The sequence below is a fragment of the Diuraphis noxia genome, unplaced genomic scaffold (genome assembly GCF_037042655.1).
Source record: "Diuraphis noxia isolate RWA-SAM2 unplaced genomic scaffold, SU_Dnox_SAM2 contig0005, whole genome shotgun sequence".
NCBI lineage: Eukaryota > Metazoa > Arthropoda > Insecta > Hemiptera > Aphididae > Diuraphis > Diuraphis noxia.
The window spans coordinates 28,340,169-28,361,457 of record NW_028301715.1 but is presented as its reverse complement, the minus strand read 5'-3'; the positions used below and the strand labels follow the sequence as shown (position 1 = coordinate 28,361,457).

The window sequence follows — 21,289 nt, the reverse complement described above, 5'->3', positions numbered from 1 at the left end:
TTCGTAAACTTTAAGTTGTCAGTTCTCATTAAATTAAACTAGCACACATTGAGTTGGTGATATTAATTTTTCAAAATAAAATATGTAAAGTAAAAACAAGTCCATGAGAAGTTTGAATTACTGCAGTTAAGTTCCATATATAATTTTAAAATAAATATAAATTTGTAGCAGATATTATCAATTGACTATGGTTTGAAAATAACAATATACCAAGTAAATGTTGTAATCATACTGCAATAATTCTACTTCATTATTTTTTTTATTGATAAATAACTGCCTCGGTGACTGGGTCATTAGCTATATTAAATAGTTACACGATTAAATTTATATCTATATAATAGTAAAAAAATTTTAAAACTGAAAAAGAAATCGACTTTAATATTTTAGTTATAATATACATTCTAGATTTATAATAATTAATATAATATTTTAAATTGTATTAAAGAGTTTTGTTTTCTTGAGGAATTTGAACACTTGAGTTGTCCCGGAGGTTAGATTTTCTGATAAATTGTGCGTATTTATTTATTATATTATAATTTTATAAGTTTATTAAATCAAGTAAATAAAATATTTTTTACATCTAGTGATTACGTCTTTGGAAATTTATAAAAGGTAACTAAATTCGTGGTATAAATATTGTTAAACTTATAGATGATCCATTTTACTATAATATTGATTTTATTATACACAAATATGTGTTGAAATAAGAATAGTTTTTGGATTAACATACGAAAACGGATAATAATTAAAAAAATATATATTGTAATCCAACTACCCTATATTATTATAAATTTTAAATAGGAATGAGGAATTTTTTTTCACTGAGGTAATCTGCAGTCATTATTAACTGTCGAAAAAATATATCCAAACAGAATCACTGGTTACCAAATTATATCGGAATTATGCGTGATTGATCTTACAACATACACTGCGGACGTTCTATGCCAAACCACCAGCCACAGCGGATAACAATTCGTATTTTTCTTTTTTAAGTGCTCCTAAAAGATATATTAATAGAGTGCACAAGGCTCTAGGGTAATTCTTAAATCTGAGAAAGTGGACGCCGCTGTCCCAAGGGTTGGTGATAAAAAAAAAAAAATGAATAAGACGAAAGTTTCTCGGATGAAAACCATGTATATATCCTACTTAGAGATGTTTGTGTTGAACATTTTTTGTCAGAAAAACTAAAGACGGAGAGACTGGATGTAGAAAGAAAAACGAAGCAGTAGTAATAAGCGTTCCGTACTTACGAGTCGTGAACCATCGGTGACGTGAGTGAAGGGGACAAGAATGGCAAAAGTGGAGCAGCCAGTAGTAAGGTGGATTATTTTGAATTTTTTTTTTTGTTTGTTTCAGAATCATAAACAATAACTGAATCTTCAAACCCACAAAGTCGTTTTCATAAACAACGTTGAAGCAAACTTATGCTGTCCGAAGCTTCTTAGCGTCTTTTGGTTTTTGATTACTTTGTTTTTTGTTGAAACTATATATATATTTATATTGAATTACGAATATCCTCTGTTGTCTTTTGATACTTGTTTTTTTTTTTTTTTATAGCGGTACAATATTGTAGTCACATAACACGAACGATAACTCTTCAGTATTTCACCTTTTTGGGGGCTTATATTACATTCAAAGTAGGCGCAAACGGCGCTTTGATTCATTATTCTCATTCTGGATGCAATTTTATAGATACATGTTTAGAAAAACACTCATAGATTTTTCAATTTCTAGTCGGTTTTTTTTTTTATCACTATTTTACACCCACTTCATATATATGCATATACTATTATGTATATGCATTATAAAAAGCACAAATGATGAGGTAAGTGTGTTATATGGTATAGGTATATTATACGTTATTACGTACCATATCTATAATAACATATCGTAAGAAACCTCGTTCACGACTTTATTGTGTCAAGATTTTCAGTTTAAGTAGGTCAACTATGCAATTTAAAATTAAATTCGCCATCCCACAGGGTAAGAAAGTTAATCGTTACGACACTATACAATATATATTATACGTAGATTGTTGAAACTTTCGTGCACATTGTCTGTATCTTTCGACGATATATTACAAAAGGAAAACGAAAGCACCTACTCATCGGTATAACGCGCTCGCTTTGATGTAACATTATACAGCAAATAAATATTTTAATATTTCGATGAGTACTTTCAAACATATCTATAACGTATTACATTAGTATGGCTGAGAAGACTGAAGTTATTTTTTGCTCACTTTAGCAAGAATATAGGAAATATTTCAATCTAATCATTTTTTAAGCTAAATTCGGCTGTATATTGGTCATGAAATTTTGTACAGCTGCAAGGTTATTATACTCATATTGATTGGGTTTCCGAGAGAGTAAAACATACAAAATAAATATATGGCGAGACGGTATTCTGCAATGGGAGTTTGAATTTATCGTATATAAATGTCAATCATTTTCCAATAATGAATCTTACGTGTTATTATTCATTTTTTTCCCACAGTGGTTTGTCGGTTGCATTATTTTTATTTTATTATAACGCCATTCAGTGTGCAAAATTCATTAAAACGCGTTTTGTGAAATAGAAAAGATTAAATTTGTCTCTCAACACTTACGACAAAGATAAAAATGAAGAATTTTATTTTAACAAAAGATTTTTATAAATAAAGAAGACAGACGTAGAGACAGCAATAAACTGGCTTCCGTTTTAATGGGATATACACTTATTCATATACACTCTCATTTATTTCGATATAATATCTTAATATAATAATGCCATTATTGTACGAAAACCCTGCAAGAGCTTTCTTTTTGTTTTATTATAGTGCCTATAGAATATTGTACACGACGACGCAGTTTCACAATTATTATGTGATGTGAATTTCGTATTCACTTACGAGTAGGTTTATTTAGATATGCGATTAGACCTGTATAAATTAGAAATTAGAGCAGAACACAAAAACATTGAAAAATATAAAATTGCACACGTTAGTAAAACCAGCAGTATTTTTACAGTTCGTTTCAAATAGGAATTCAAAAGTCAATAAAAATGAAAATAAAGCTATTTCTTCGTCAGCGTATATTATTATGAAGGATGCTACAAAAGCCAAGATAGAGATATTTTATTCGTGTTTGGAGTTTTTTGTGAGCGTATAATCACATAACTCTTTCAGACCGTACATTTTTTTTTTTACAAAATCATATAGGAAATGTTAGTATTTATCTTTTTTCTTCGGAACTAGCTGCACGATAAAAACTTTTGAGTACTATCAAACAATTTGTTTGATTTAAATTTTTAAATTTTTTTTTTGGTTAAGATATATAGTAGAAAGATATGTACGAGTATATTTGCAATAAAGTAGTAAGATATGCGATCAATATCCTTTATTACGTCTCTAGTGGTAAATAATAGTGACTATATATTTTGGTGCTGGTCGCAATGATCTCGATTCATACTCAGTTCCACAAGGTTTTCATATTTCACTATTTCAGCCGTAGGTAATAATGTTATGGACAGTTACGGGCGTATTATGAATGATTAGTAACCTAGTAGAATATTATGCATTGCAATTTTAGACCGAATGTTGGTCGAATGCCAACGGTTATTATGTAGGAACATATTTTGGCAGATTCAATAAATTTATGCGATATTGCAGGTATATAGAGTCGTGTAATCGAATAGTTCAATTATGTATAATGCAGTCCACGTAAATTGACAATCGGCTACAATAGATTATAATAATAATGTGAGATCATTTTTGTTTATATCGTTAAATAGTAGATACCACGGATTATATACTGTATAACGATATAATAATGATAATAATTAATAGTAGTAATAATAATAATATTGTATGCGTGATGCGTCCTGGTGTTCAAAATCAAATGAATTTTTTTTTTGCCCTGAGTGGAGAGAAATGGCAATTGTTAATATTCTAAAAATAAAATGTTGAGAGGCGATGACATTGAACATTTTTAATAAAATATCGCTACAACTAGAATTCAGAAATCTTCCATTTATGACGAACAATGAGTATAATAATTGGTTACAGGTATTCAGGGTGTTAAAAAAGTTTTGCAATTGTCATTAGACTAATATTATTTTTAAATAATTAGACTGATAAACGTTTATAACATGATACAGGATAAAATATTTTCCCTATAAATTTACAGCAGTGTTATCTGTTATTCATATACATAGGTATACAAATAATATGCAAACAGTAATTAAATCAATTTAAAATTGTTTTGAACGCATTTTATAATGTTACATATTTGGAATAAAGCAAAAAACTAAATTTGCATGGCCTGCAGATAAGTGAAAAAAGTTTTTCAAACAGAAAATTGACTGTAAAATTATTTGAATTCTTAAAAAAAATGAAACATAATATTATATATTTTATATATATACATTGCTTAATATTGATCATTTATTTCGGTCGAGTACACAATGTACATATTCGCTTAACTTAAAGGGTTGAAGTATTTTTTGTTATCCCCACACGTGTAGTTGCTATTGTTGAAGCGGCGTATATTATGTATAAAAAAATATAAAGTGGTGAAAAAACCGATTAAAAAAAAAACTTTGTGCGTTTGTTTATTTTTATCACAAATTTCATCCAGTGACATCTGAGGAACGTGGTAGGTTGATAAAAATATGCACACAAATGAATGACGATAGCACGTGTCCTTACAATACACACGAGTATACGCATACACAAAACTTTAGATGATAATAATACTGGTGATATCGTTTTTTTATGATATTGTATTCGTATTGAAAATATGTTTCGAACAAACACAAACACAGCAATTTTCGGAATAAATGTATACTGGTGCTGTGGATGCATCATGTTATAATTATCGGATCGAAATTTCAATCGATTATTTTTGTAAAAAAATACCACACCGATTGCAACATCGGTAGATTTTTCGTGTATTTAACATTGCACCATGTAGATATTATGCAGGATATGACGTGTACAGGTTATTTTAATTTATCTAGGTCAATGGTCTATATAACTTTAAGGCGATGAGCAGTGCTTGTGGTAAACTCATAGTGATTACAACAACGATCGTGATATATATATTTTTTTTTTGAGGGGGAGGGTGAGAAACGGGTGTATAATAAGAATTCCCTGAAGAAAAAAATAAGATGTGTTGGGGTGGATATAATTGATTACCTGCATGTAATATATTATTATGATTAATCGTTATGAGCAAAACGTGTACTAACTGAAAATCGAGCTGGAAATAATAACCTTTTACTGTTTGTCGTTTAATTACTTATATACGATACACGTTATGAAATACAGCGGTGGTTGCGTTTGATTATAAATTATATATTGATGATATTATGATGTACCTGTCGAACTGCGCCGAATCGTCGTCCTGGAACGTTTCGGCAATCGCGTGCAGAGACCTTGGCGTGATTTCGTGTAGTCCGTAGTAGTGTGTCAGGTTGTACTCGATCCTCCAGTCGTCCGGATCGCCGTTGGGCGACGACTCCAGATCGATGTAGTATTGCGTGTAGTCTATAATCTGAATTAAAAACCGTCCGTATTATTATGTAGGTAATAAACTCTCATAATTTTAGTGTATCCCGAAAATGCATATCAATGGCGTAAGATGGACATTGCTAAGTCTGAAGTACCAAGTCGTCTAATGAAACGTAATTATAATGACGCACGTAATCGTATAATACGAAATGCCTAACAATATTACACGCAGGGGGATAATATTCCTCAATCGTGTTCACTCAAAATTCAAATTCAAACTTAAACCATGATCCCACAAAAGCGGCGCCCCGTTGTGAAACTGACTTATTTTTTCCAAAAACCCCCATTTGTTACTGTCAATTTTTTAGCGCTAACAACGTTAATGTATACGAATTTAAGATGCACAGAATATGGTTATAAGAAGATTATAGTTACTAATATTAATTTAGTGAAAAAAAGTTCTCATCACCACATGAGACTTCCTAAGCAGTTTAAATAAAAAGCCTATAAATATTTAGTATAATATACAGCTGTTTTAACGCAAACTTCAAAATTCTAAACATCAGTGATAAATAATAACTAAAGGCGAATAGTCCAGTCGTATACACTGAGAATACTTAGCGAATTATCTCGTACTATCTAATATGTATATCTGGTTACGTAATTCGAAACATAGATCGTGGGTTTAAAATTCAAAAAAATTGAAAAATTATGATTTTCATTACTATAATTTTGTCGAAAAAAAAACGTGAACAGTGACCCAAATGTTGAGCTCAGTATGAAAACCAAAAATCAGCCCAACCGAATCGATATGACAGCCACTATGTATTTTTGGATGTACTTGGTGTATACTTACGTGGCCCGAATTCGTGTTGAATTTGTACAATCTCAAGCCAGGATTGTTGGACACGCCGGGAGACTTGTTGGGCGTCAATGACGGCGCGACCATCATCCACGACACGGGTTTTTCTGCAACACAAATTGTGAGAATGTAATCGGTTAAAGTCCGTTTCAAATGAGAAGAAAAAATAATATAACAGACAAACAATAAACATGATATGGACGATATACGCCTGTTGTACGTAACCACACCAATTGTTAGGCCAACGAATATAGCTTAAGTTAGTTTTGTCCACGGGCATCATATATACGTAAAACTTAACGCGCGGTCGTTGCACAAGACGTACAAAAATATGTTTGGAAATATTCATGACAAATGTGTTATTAGTATAATATTACATCATGTGACAACGACTAATAAATAATAATTATAATAATAAAATAAAATTAGACATTAAAATATAGATAGTGATGTATGTTGCCACAGTCTCACGTAAAATGAAAAGCATAAAATTTTTGATTAGCCGTCGGTTTCTTATTATCAGTTAAACACACAAACATGTATTCACGTTAAAATACGTTTGAAAGAAAGCATGATATTTCACATCACGTAATCTGTCCAGAAATTCGAGAACAAAAATCAAACTTTTATATTTTCTTTAAAATGTAGATTTAATTTAGTATTTTAAATGTCCACTTTCCGAAGATTTTTATATTTCACACTGAAATCTTGTGCATTAGGATTTTTAATGAATGACTATTACTCATAAGCTGAGTAAGTACTAGAATTTGTAATAATATTTTCGTGCAAATTATTGTAATATAATTTTTTTTTTTTTACTTTGTACTATACAAAATACAATAATATGGCTGTTTTTTTATTGAATTTATCATATTTTGAGTATTATAAATAATATATATATATTTATAGTAGTAAAAGATAATATTTATCAAGTTATTAACAAGTAATATTACTTTTTCTACTTTAAAACTATACATAATCAGAGATTTTAAAATTTTAAAATCAATTATGAAACATACCACTAAATTAAAAAAAAAAATAATAATAATAATAAGACTTGAAAGGTATAAACGAAAGTCGGTGATTCAGTAAAAATAATAAATTTGAAAAATGAATAATTTTTAAAATTGTGTAGACAAACTTACTGTACGCATACAACACGACTAAAGCATCCGACAATCAGCTACTACGTGTACCACCGAAACAATAAAACGTTAACCAAAATACGTCGATTAAAGTTGTTAATTGACAGTTAATTCGGTTGGTGTGATATAAAGGAAAATATTAAACTTTTTTTGTATTGTTTTTTGGCGAGTATTAAAATTATATATTTATTATAATATTTGTTTTTGAGTCCTGTTATGTTTTTTATGTTAGCTAGTAGGTTAAAAATTACCTGAACAATAAAATTCTTTTATAAAAGTCAAAAACCATAAAAAATACAAACAATTGACATAATAATGTCCGTTATTATAATACTGTGTACCAATTTAAATACTTGAATCACATTTGTAGTTTGAAAATCATGGAGTCAAGTATTTAAATAAAAAAGCGGGTAAGTCATAGATGTCGCTCTGCTGTACAATAGGTTACAAGTGGGTTACTGTAATGGATGGAATTAAATTTGAAACCAATGATATTATATAAAAAAAAAAACACACACACACACATGGTAAAATCAATACATTCCTCGCACCATTCAGAATCTAAAATGAAAAATTGAAATCCAAGTCATAATTACCATTATTATGATACACATTTTATACCATTTTAATAGTTTTAACAACTCCGGACCTTAAACACGTTTATACTATTTATACAGGTTAAAAATGTATTTAGTATCCATATATTAAGGCTTCAAAACTATTGATTAAGAATTTAATAATGCATAAATTAGTAAACATATAGTAAGTAGACTAGAATTCATATAAGAGCGTATAATCATAATAAAAATATTTTAAAATGGTCAACATAAAATAGGTTCGTTATAAAAACATATTGACAATATTAAATATTAATATGAGATTAATACAGTTTAATAGTTCAAAATATATCGTTATATTGCTTTATACATAATATTGGTAATTACATTTTTTTTATGTAGTGGGTAAAATTGATTGCGCTTCACGAAGCATAATATAACTTTAATAATATTTCACATCGTTTATTAGATTATACAAAAATGAAACATTAATACTCTTTATACAAAAATTGATTAAATATTATAATGGTATAGACATAATATAGCAATCCAATGTTGACTCCCTGACGGGTACTTGACGTTAACTGAGATGCTATAATGAACATTTTAAGGTTTTATCCTCTTTCTCTTATATAATACCAATCAATTATGCAATAATATCTCATGACGTCATTATAGTCACGTGAAATCACGTTTATAACAAAGTTTGGAGACAAAACCCATATTTTATGGGGAGAGTTTTGGTTTTTTTTTTGTAGACAATTTTGGAATAAAAATTAAAACCATATATATTTAATTTTGTAAAACGTTAACATGGTTTATATATTTATTTAAGTGCTAGTAAACCCACTGATTTTTATTATTGTGAACCATAGTGAACACGACTTTCAACATTTCCAGAGATAATTCTTAGTTAGGAACTATCTGAATCGTAAAGGTTTCGCATGCATAAAATGTGTTATGGATAGGAAAAAAAAATCGAAATATTTTTTCAAAAGCTGATTCCATTGTATCCGCTGTAATCAGAATCTGTATGCCGAAATATAGTTTTGTAGTTCGGATACAACGTATTTAACATAAAATACTGCATTACTAACAATTATTAACATATTCTAGCTTCTCAGAATTTAAAACGATAAAAAAATATACTACACAGAGAAATAAAAATATATTGATTAAATTAATTCTAGTATTCACACGAGTGAGAAGGTTTTTAAATGTCTTAAGCAAAAAATAATTATATATTGTAATAATAGACAATAGTTTTAAACGATGAACTCAAAATACGCGATTGTTTATTTATTAATATATTAGTAATTACAGTGCCCTTTGGATACAATAAGGCAATACATTTGAGGTTTAAGTATATACTAGGAAATGTTCATAGCGACATAAATAATAATAATACTAAAAAAGAGATAGGTGCCCAATTTAAAAATGAGTTAACAGTAAGGGTAATTATTCTTAAAACGAGTAATCCTATTGGTGATAGACGTATGCGTCTTAACTGTTCATTTTACATGCAATTGCTTTTGAATATCGGTGAGTATGATAGAACATAGATAGTAGAAATATTTGTTAATATAGTAATACCATTGTTTTTAAAATTAAATATAATTAATGAGTCAGAAAATAGAATCCAATAAGTATAGATTTCTTGTGAAAATTTAATGCATCGACTCAATATTACGATATGACAATAATATCCAACGCATATAACCAATAAAATTGTTTAAATTATTTTACTGTTTATTGCCTTTCTGAATTTCAATATAAATAGAACCTAGTTTCAATAAATTCTCAAATTAATTTGTAAGTATGTTAAACTGACAATTTAATACATGATATATGCATTAAACTTATGATTTATTAAACAAACAGCTTATTTGGATATTACCAAATGTAATTTGTTATAATTTTAGTGCTAGTAGAATCTACTAAATGTTTGTAGTATAACAATATTCTAATGGTGCAATATAATGTGTGCCTCATATCAATAAAGGTAACAAAAATCTAAGCTTAGCATAAGACACAATGTTGTCCTTTTTACGTGGATAATATTAAACATTTAAATATCACATAAAATAACTAATTTTATTCATTAGATTATAATGTAAAATTGTTCGCTATCTTTAAATTGCGTGTTTTTAACTCATTGAACAAGTGAAAATATATTTAGATAATTAAATTGAAGGTATTCAGTATACACGCTTTTAATATACTATATTTAATTTTGTGTCATCTCTAAAAGCTTGCTTTTATTCTTTTATATTTCAAAGGCATTAAAACTTTTTATTTTGAACTTTACACTTTAATATTTGTAATGCGATAAGTAATAATTTTGTATCACACTTGTTATCCAATTTAGTTTTTTATAACTTTGATGTTATTTTATATAATTTATATTTTTTCTAACCCAAGATATATTAAATATTATTAAACATTTAAAACAATTTGTAAAATACAATGCATACAATTAAAATTTTAACACATTATACCACATTGTGTTTCAACAACTAATGTTTTGAAAACTATTATTAATTTGGTTTTGAAAAAAATATGTATTGTTAATAATTACTTTAGATTTTTAGTATGACTAATATTTGAGTTCGTGTTGTGATATTACAATATTAAATTACGTGAAAATTTACAAATATCATATATTTCAAATACTAGGTACTACGAACCAGTCATAATAACAGTGTATCCAGTTTAGGGGTGAATCTATAATAATATTATATTACTGGCACAGTCGTACTAAATATTCGTTATCTCGAACAGTATTAAAGTTTTTTGGTAATAACAATTATTTTCAAATGTTCAGTACTTATAAACACCAGGTTCAAAATTCTACATAGAACCATTTTTTGTCATTATAGTTATTCAGTATTGTTTTAAATAAAAGCATATATTATTTTCATATTTATAATCAGAATAATTTTCTGAAAATTTCAAAGTACAAAAATATTGAATATCTAAGGAGTAGTCATTATGCTATACATATTTAAAGTTAATGCGAGCAGAGTGAATGGTAGAATGTTGGTCGACTACTCTACTTGTATAAACTTTAAGCACGTGTAGCTAAATAACATTTACTACTTCCGTAGCACCTAAGCACCTAAGGTGATTAATTCTATTATTTTTCCCAATATTTCGCTAGGTAAATATATTTTTATATATTTTATATTTTATTATTACTAAGTAGTGTAACTAATAATGATTGTTATCTCGAATGGTTATGTAGTATAAATATGGTAAAGGGTAAGATACAGAAGTAGTTGTAATGCGTTTACATGACAATTATTATAATAAAAACTATAACATCGACATGTCTGTTGAGGGAAAAATGGAAGGGTCCTACGAATAATACACCATATCTTGTCAGGTTAATGCGTGCGGTCCGGATTTTTTTACCGTAATTAAATATCGGTTATTCAATAATAAAATCCAGATTACGATATATTTTACCACTTCCTACCTCATCCACCCGAATGAGGTAGTGGGATACTGTAATGACACTATTCTCCCATGTCGAATCTTTTATCACTATATGAATAATTTTTGGGGTAGATTTATGAGTTTATTATAATATTTTTTTCACACGATTTTCAGAAAAAATTTAAAAATTATATATTGTAAGTTAATGACTTAATTTTTGACTATTCAAATAATGAAAAAAAAAAATAATAACAATAAAATACTGAGAGTTTATCGAGATAATGAGTGTACAATGATAAATAATTAATTGACAAACTGTAATATTGTCTGATTTATACTCATTTATAGTATAGGATAACATGGTATGAGAACTTATGGGCACGTATATGGTAAGCGAACATTGAGGACATAAAACAAATTGAACAATCATTAATATAGTGTTTTTTTTTCGCGAGAAATTCGCAGCAAACGTGACGCAATAAAACGACACTATAAAAGATTTGTAATACAATAAATAGACTTTTTCCTATAGGCTCATACTCACTATGTTGGTCGTATACGATCCGGAATGTGTCGGAGTGCAGGTGACCGCAAAACTGTCCGACAATGATGTGCGCATACCTCCGGATCATTTCTAAATATTTCGCACTGTAGACATCTTGGAACGTGGGCGCCTCGTCCTGGTCTCTTTCGTTGGCTCCCGGGCACATGTGGCTCACCAGGTACACCTGAAAGTTCAAAAAATGGAATGCGTTGATGGAACGACCTGAACCAATATATATACTTAGGATATATATTGCGGGAATGGGCGTGTGAGGTTTAATTTTTATCGTACACTACGGGAGATTTAATAACGGTCAAGATTCAAGATAGAGGGAAGCTCGAAATACGATGACGAAACTGCATAATATTAAAGATTTTTAAATTTATACCAAGGCCGAAATTCGTTTACGATTTTAGGCAGGTTTAGATGTTCTTTTACCGCGTGATAGCCAACGTGGTGGTATTTTAAAAATTTTTTTTTTATTTAATCTGTTACAAAAAAAGAACAATAAGAACTAGTATGGTGATATACACGCCAAATTGATGAAATTGCCATCGCTTTGAAACGCAATGAGAAAAGTTTAACGATATTTGATGGGCACTGAAAGCGTTTTCTCAAATAATTCAAACACGATTTTCATATAAAGACAACCATGCGAACGAAGTGACAATAAAAGTTCAAGAACAAACTTGCTCACAAGCTCGATATGAAAGTTAAGTTTGCATTTGTAACAAATTACATACACGATACATTTTATTTTAAATATGTTTAACAATCTAATAGTATACGTCTATACAGTCAGTTCGTCCTCGTTAAAAATAATGTACGTTTTATAGTGGTGCTGAATTATTATAGACTATGATTAATCGTTAGACATAAACAGTACACATTTACAAGGTGTATTTTTGTATAAATATGTAGTTTTAAATTTAAAATCGAAAAACGAGAACTAATAATATTATTGTATTATCAAATAACTGTTAAATTAATCAGAAAAATATCAATATAACGACTATAGTATCCGATTATACGTCATCTAAAAAAATTAATAATATATATTAAGTACCCACTCTAATAATTTGAAATTTAAATTTTTTGATAAAAAACAAATGCATGTATAAAGAGATTAAAATGACAAAATGATCCGTAGACGTCGATTGTGACACAACGACGTTAAGTTTCAATCTTGTATGTCATTTCAATAACACCAAAACACGAATTGCCAGAAAAATAAATAATCTTTTTTCGAAATTTTAATTAGCAAATAAAATATAATGAACCATTATACTATTTATATCCTCAAAATAATTAAAACTCAACATAAATTTTATTTAAAAATAATATTGTGGATATTATATTATAAACTGGCTGAACTATTAAGATAAACATTTTTTTTTTGACTTGACATTCAATAAAAATTGAGCTGCTTAATGTCTAAGTACTCACTGTTTCTTTGTTCATTACTGATTTCATTAAGATTTTTTCCAACCATTCGAGCTGTTCTATAGGGTTGACGACGTTCCGTTGTCTTTCTACTGTCGAAAATGCATTTGAGTTGAGCGCGATTATCCTAAGTTTATTTCCTTTTTGCTCAATCGTATAATAACCTCCTGTGAACAAATCAAATTTATTGATTAGACTGTGAATATAATATTATAGTATAAATATTTTATTCATCACTATCGTGATTCGTGGTATTTCGTTTTATTATGCACATAAATAAATTAGTATTGATTGAACCTGTTTTTAATATCCCAGATCATTACACTTTGATGGTATCAATACAATTATTTTTTTTTGCTCATAAAATATGATGTACTCGTATTGTTATATATTATAATGAGTAGTGAAGCAATGAAGAATATAGAAATTATTTATTGTGACCTACAAGTATTAAATTATAATGATATTAAATGTAATAATATTGTTTTGTTTTATGTTTGTTTTAATGTATGAGAGCAATTTAAATAAAATGTATAAATGTTTGCAATTTAAATTATTGTTTGCTTGTATTATTATAATATAATGCCATATTTTGGAGTAGTAAAATAATTTCGTTGGTTAATTTTTAATCAGTTGCGTGTTTTTTGCAAAGTCAAATAATTAATATATTACTATTTACTTTCATGGTCAACAAACGAATTCTAAAATAATTATTTTTATCTATATAGATATTTCCGGGTTCCATTGAAATAAAATTATGGTATTTATATCATTATATGTGAATTATAAGTTCATTTTAGTCTTTGATCGTGTTTTTTTTTCACGTGGATACATTTATTTTATAGCTCATCAATTATACATGTTTAATTTTTTTAATCCAAAAATATTAAATTTTTTTTTTTTAAATAACTCACATTTTAAAGTCAATCTTTCGTTCACACGGTTTTGCAAGTACTATAATGTATTTAAAAATTGTTTTACGGAATTGTTAAGCCAGGAAATCATTATTATCTGAATATTTAGCCGCACGAGTGGTCTATACTGTTAAGGGGAAATTTTAATTCAGAAAATACATTTTCTGCAATAGATTTTTTGTACACATGAACGTTTTTGTGCGTGGCATAGTCGATTGTCAAACGTTGTGACCCGAATGAAGAAAACGTGATACGATCGTAATTTGATTATAATTTGCTATACTTTATTCGCAGACTTGTAACAAAAAATAAAACTAAAACGAAATCTTTAAGAAAATACGTGTTAGCAATCTACACTATAGGTACACGTTAGTTGGAAAAAACTCAAGAAGACACACCTCTAAATTTTGTTTGATGAATATTGTCACTGATAGCGTTATCTATGTATAATAATAATTAAAAAAACACTAAGAATATTTCAAATTATATAGAATTACGTAGGTATCACTTACATGTCTTTCAAAATACGAAAGTATACATATTTTATCAATATTTTTATTCGATGTATCAAATACGAACCATAACAATTATAACACAATTTTCCAGGTGAAATTATTGACAGTAGAACTATATGTCTATATCGGTTTATTATGCTTATATTAGTTCTTCAAAATTCAGTAAAAATATTTTAGATCAAATCATAAGAAGCAAAGCGCTGTCCCACACAATTTTATATTATAAAAATTACGATACAGAAAACATTTTTTTTTTTAGATTTTATACTCTCTATAAGATAATAATATCATGATTTGATCGTACTAGGTCAACCGGAATTAATCATATAATATTGGGTGAAAGCAAAATTTTTTTCACGATTTTGGAGGTGCAATTTCAGAGCTGCAGTAATGTAAGTAGTGCATTTTATAACTGTCAATGAGAAAAAAAAGCTACATTGCCAAACGTTGTGTAATATTGAACAACGCAATGAGAGTCATAGTCTGACGATATTATTAAATGCCGTCGATTTAATGTATAATTTCTAGATGTACTAAAGACATCTGTGGAGTTTTATAATCGAACGAAGCACGTTTGGGTACATTACAATGTTTTTACCTGTAAATGTAGAACACGTTTGGGTACACAAACACATAGCACGTTTGGGCACATACACTAATCGCCAATAAGTTATTGCAAAATAGGCTTATTGAGATATGATATCTTTATAAGATATAGTTTATGAAACTAACTAAATGTTTCAACGTTTCAATGTTCAGTTCCGATTTGGATTTTCAATCGACAAGATTATTTTATTCTTTATAATTATGGACGTGAATATTTCCGAGGTTTTTGAAACCCGACGTGGGAAAAAGTGTGTTGTGATGAACAGTTATAAATTTAGCGAGTTTAGAGAAAACAAAGATAGGTACAACTAAAGTTTTTCGTTGCACGAATCGTAAATGTACTGTAATTGCTAAATTAACTGCCAATTTAAAAACGGTGATTTCAATAAATGGTGAACATAGTCATGATGAATTAGTTGAAGAAACCATCACTAAACAAACTGTGATGTCACTTTTAAAGCGCAAAGCAACTACTGATCTTAACGTGAAGCCAAATAAACGTATACGACAAGAACTACGTAATTGCCCAAAATAAGAGTACCTAAGTCATTCTGACGTCGGGTTATTCAGGAAAAGTATGTATGAAGCTAGACGAAAAATATTTCCAAAAATACCAAAATTTTTATTCGAAGCAAAAGCTATGATTTTTCAAAATAAAAAAGATTTCGTTTCAAATAATGAACCATTTTGTTTCATGGATTTGGAAGGTAGTGTACCTATTTTTACAAATGCTACTAACATGTATCTTTTAAATAGTTCAAAGCATGTTTTTGCTGATGGAAGTTTTTCGTATACACCAAAATATTTCCTTCAAATGTATACAATACGTCATGTATATTTGAATGGATTTTATGTGCCAATTATGTTTGTTTTTATGGACTCTAAAACACAAAAATCGTATACTGATGTTTGGTTGAAAATAAAAGAGTTATATTTTAAATTCCATGGACAACAATTGCAATTGAGAATTATACATTTAGACTTTGAAAAGCTGCTCACAACGCAGTATTGGAAGTTTTCGAAAATTGTCAAGTGGTAGGTTGTCATTTTCATTTAAGTCAAGCCTGGTTTCGTCGTATTAAAAATGACAAAGAATTAAATAAGCACTATGCTGGAAAAATAGTTGTGTACCAGTTGCTTCAAAGTTTTTTCGTTCAAAGTTATTTACCTTCTAATGAGGTTAATGATGATTTTGTATCTCTCATGACCAATGCATCACTCAATGTTGAACATTTCACGGATTATATTTTAGACACGTTTATTGATGAAAATAGTTTATTCCCACCTCATTTTTGGGCAGGTGAGCCATCTATGGATCCTAGGACAACAAACGGACCTGAAGCTTTCCATAGAGATTTTAACAGTCAATTTTATACTTGCCATCCTAATTGTTTTGCAATAATAAATATTTTGTTAGAAGTTCAAGAAGAATCGTACCTAAATATAGGTAACACTAAACGAAATTTGCAAAAGAAAAAAAGAAAAGAAGACATGAATAATATTACATATGTATTAAATAAACTTGAGGAATACAAAGTCGATAAAGATGTTGCTAAATAATATTTATACCTAATTGGTCCGATATTTACCGGTAAAAACATTATATAATTGTAATATATACAAAGAGTTAATAATAAATATAACGGTATAATATAATAAATAATAGTTAAAAAACTATGACAAGTAATTAAACATTATACTAAAATATTTTTGAGAGAATAAATAGAGCCAACCTCCTCGTGGTGTCTCCTGGATAACGCTAATACGCTCTAAAAATTTAAAATTAATGATTAATTATTAAAGTTTTATTTTTCAAGGTGTTTCTAAATGTTATATTAATAGCTATTTCCTATGTACCCAAACGTGTTATCTTTCTAGAGATATGGTGTACCCAAACGGTGTATTCATTTGTACCCAAACGTGTTGCGTTTAGGGTCTACTGTACCCAAACGTGTTACGGCCTTATAATCCTATGAATTCGTCGTTGACTATTATGATAATGATGACAACCATGATGGTGATTATAATATTATTCTGACTATTTGGGGCGACAAAATAAGTTTGGGCGGGGACACTTAGGTAGTGGGAGGTTGCCCTGTGGGAACACGTGAAACTTCCAGAGGAATATTATTACAATTACTATGCGTTGTTACGTTTTGACACGGGCGAGTACCATGTAAATTTCGACCGCCAGTTCAGTTCAGGAATTTCGGGTAGAAGAAAATGCGTGCTTATATTATATCCAAAGGACGAAATTCAATCAAGAAACGAAATAGAAATTTAACAATTACGATTGTCTCGGTGTAGGCGGCGGGAGAGGTTGTCGAGTTTCGAGAAATCGGCGTCCGGTCTTATTGTCTTAATATTATCATTATAAATTAATTTCCGTCAAAACGTCTTCTTATATATCTTCCATCCTCAAAATTGTATTATCAATTGGTAAAAATGTAAAATAAAAAATAAAATGTTGTCTCATCACTGTCGAATTCGTCAGAATAACATTATAATAATAATAAAAAAGATACCATCCAACTACAATAGTGATAACGATCACGATCAAAAAGAAATAAAGGTTGATCTACAATAATTATTTGAAACTAGATTCTTTAAACCATGTTAACCATAATATTGAAAACACGCGTTAGTATATTATTATTATTATTATTAACAATCCTATATTTTATAACTAGCGAAATTTGAGTCCATTGACCAAACTATAATTGAAGTATTTCGGTTAACAATGAAAGAAAAATAGTATTCCGTGGCTATATTATAAAAGTGTAGATAAGTGTGAAAGACAAATGTAGATCAACGATAACAGTAAAATTATACGATATTGGGACGATTCACATTTACTTGACTTGCTAACTAAAATTTATTTTAGCATGGATACCATTGCTGTATCACAACAATGAATTATGTTTTAAAATATAATTTATCTTATAAGTATCACGTATTTTTACAAATAAAGAAAATTACCTACCTAAAAAAATATATTCGTTATTATTATTTTTTACGTTACTAGGAATGGCAATGTTACCGCGTGATTTTTTAAAAATCCCCGAAATCTTCACGTACCCGAAAATTTCCGGAAATACCAAGCATAGTTACGATTATTATTCTGAAGAAAAAGATTTGTGTACTAATGAATGTGTTTTATGATATACATTTAGTCGTGATTAATTCTCACTCTTACTGCTATTAAAATGATCATTACAATAGTCCGTTTTATCAATCCACTCATAGATTATTATGATGGTGTGCTATAATATAATATTGTAAACGTTCATTTTTATTTTTTCATTCAGCCGCCCAACTTGGTCATACAACAACGTAGGATTATACGAGTAAAAAAGTTTTGGGGTAGAAATATAGTATGAAATAATAACAATAATAAACAATTTACTGCGGCACAATGTTACATCGATATCCGTTCGTATAATATAATATATAGTTTAACGTTTCGGAGTTGTAAACCTTCGCATTATAAATTATAATAATATATGGTGTACCGTTGACAGCTCCGAACGACTAACGGACGTATACGAACTCCTATATAAGGAATAAGTCAATAATTTAATATATTACTCTGCCGGGTTAGAATTTACCGTTTGAGTATTTTTCACTTGCATTTTCTGTGTTCTGGAAAGGCATAACTCAAAAATATCTCCATGACCTCATTTCAAAATATTTCAAGGTCATTATTTTAATTCTTTTTTTTATCGAAAACATTATATATTTTTTAAGCATGACGGATTCGTTTTATTTTGAGTGGTTTAATGTAATTTGTCACATCATATCAAATAATAAAATATGGTTTTAAATAATAGCACTTCTGAAAATCACAGTGATAAACGAAATAATAATAGGATAAACATTTTTAACAAATTGAACAAGGGAAAATATTTGAATGATAAAAATGAAAGAATAAAACCATATTTTAATAAAAATAACGTTCGCAGCTGGCGCTAGCCAATCCGACAGGCTTAAGACACAAACAGATACAAATAAGTTGCAATCTTCGTGTCGACAAGAATTTCTGTATATGTCCATCACATTAAATTACAAGCGTACACATATGTTAGAGATCGCAGTCATCGCGCGGGTAAATACGTGACGGTCTGGCCGTGGCGCCTGACCGGACGAACGGAGTGCCATTTCCTTATCACCGTACAGTGATTTCAGTGTCCGTATGCCATGCCATAGTTATTATATATTATTATGTTTCAAAGTTGAGAGGAAATATCAATGGTCCGTTTGTGTACGCTCACGAATACGAACGAGACGACCGAACAGACCCAAACAAATCGCGCGTGACCTACTGCCGACGAGCGGTCGGATTTTTTCAACTTTCGACCCACCACCATGTCCTCCAGTAATATTTGCCGGCTACGACTGCGTCCGATCTTTTTCTCAGCGCTCACGTTTGTTGCCGTTCATTTCACCCTTTTTTTTTGTTACGTTTTTATTTTCTTGCGACACCCACCACCATATTAGATGTGTATCACCCAAGCAAGCTCAACACCGTTTTTTCCTTAAGTGTTTATTAAAACATTTGCTTTTGGAATTTTTAAATATATACACGAGTACCAGAATATGATTTACAAATATTTATATTTTTATACTTGAATGTACTCGTTTGAGTTTTGATTTAAATACATCGACATTTTTAAAAAGGTTACCCAAATTACAATTAAAAAAAAAAAATTGGTTTTTATTTAGAAAATTAATTGGTACCTACTGCAGTACTGCTATATGAATCTCCTTGACAGGTGTAATATATCTACTTGTAAAAATATTTGGTACTTAAATATTTTATAATATAGGTACTTGATAAATGATAATATTTTAAGGATCAAAATTTAATTAATATTTATCAACTTTTATCCTATTATTAAATGGAAACATAGATGGACACTCATTTTGCCAATCACAAAATTCGGGTATGCATTATTATTGCCATACAAATTTCCCTTGACTTGTTCGCGTATACTTGTCGTATACTGATCGCCCAGCGTGTCCCTTTTCTGTGGTACCGACAATACGATAATATTACAACAAAATAATATTGGTTTTGCGAAGATAAGTTATACAATTTGGTTATTTTAAGAAACTTTATGATTTTGATAGTGTTTTCGTGATCGGGTCCAAGTGCTTCATATAGATGCTCAGGTATACTTAAGGCTGTTCTGGTGTCTACGTAGTTTCGACAGTATAGGAGGATATGTTTAACAGTTAAAGTTTCCCCACAAGTTGTACATAGGTCTGGGTCTTCTCGTCTCATGAGGTGACAAAGACGTGTAAGCCCTGGTATGTCCAATTTTAAGTCTATGAATTACAACTTCATGACGTCTTTTGGTAAGGTAAGTTGGCCATGGGTTAATGGAGAGTTTAATTTCATTGAGTTTTGTTTGTGAAGAAGCCCAACGATGTTGCCACTTTTCCATTGTCAGGGACTGTATGACACCCTTTATGTCACTCAGAGAACATGTTTGGACAGAGATGGCATCAGGAGAAGTTATGGCTCTTTTGGAATAGAAAATATCTAATTACGTCGATAGTTGTCTAGTTGTACGTCAACATGTCTTGTCTATACGCAGGGACTCAATTTCATCTAAATAACGGGAAGTGTATTTTGTGTAAGATATTCTAGAATTCCCATGTCTATACTTTTTTTTTTCAATAAATAAGTATATACCTTTTTATAGGTTGCACCATAATATAATATATAGTGTATTTTTTTTCTTTTTTAATTTACATACTATTAAAATTTT

The 21,289-nt window shown here is 29.2% G+C and overlaps 1 protein-coding gene across 2 annotated transcripts in view; it reads right to left on the bottom strand.

The window, feature by feature from the left end:
• LOC107162101 (cyclic GMP-AMP phosphodiesterase SMPDL3A) overlaps positions 1-21,289 on the bottom strand; it is a 199,974-nt gene that overhangs the window by 7,167 nt on the left and 171,518 nt on the right. For both annotated transcript variants that reach the window (XM_089229080.1, XM_015508832.2), the window contains exons 7-10: positions 13,484-13,647; positions 12,038-12,221; positions 6,348-6,460; positions 5,359-5,534 (exon numbers count right to left, since the gene is read on the bottom strand). In XM_089229080.1, the coding sequence (XP_089085206.1) occupies positions 5,359-5,534; positions 6,348-6,460; positions 12,038-12,221; positions 13,484-13,647 (637 nt within the window). The remainder of the gene's footprint in view (positions 1-5,358; positions 5,535-6,347; positions 6,461-12,037; positions 12,222-13,483; positions 13,648-21,289) is intronic.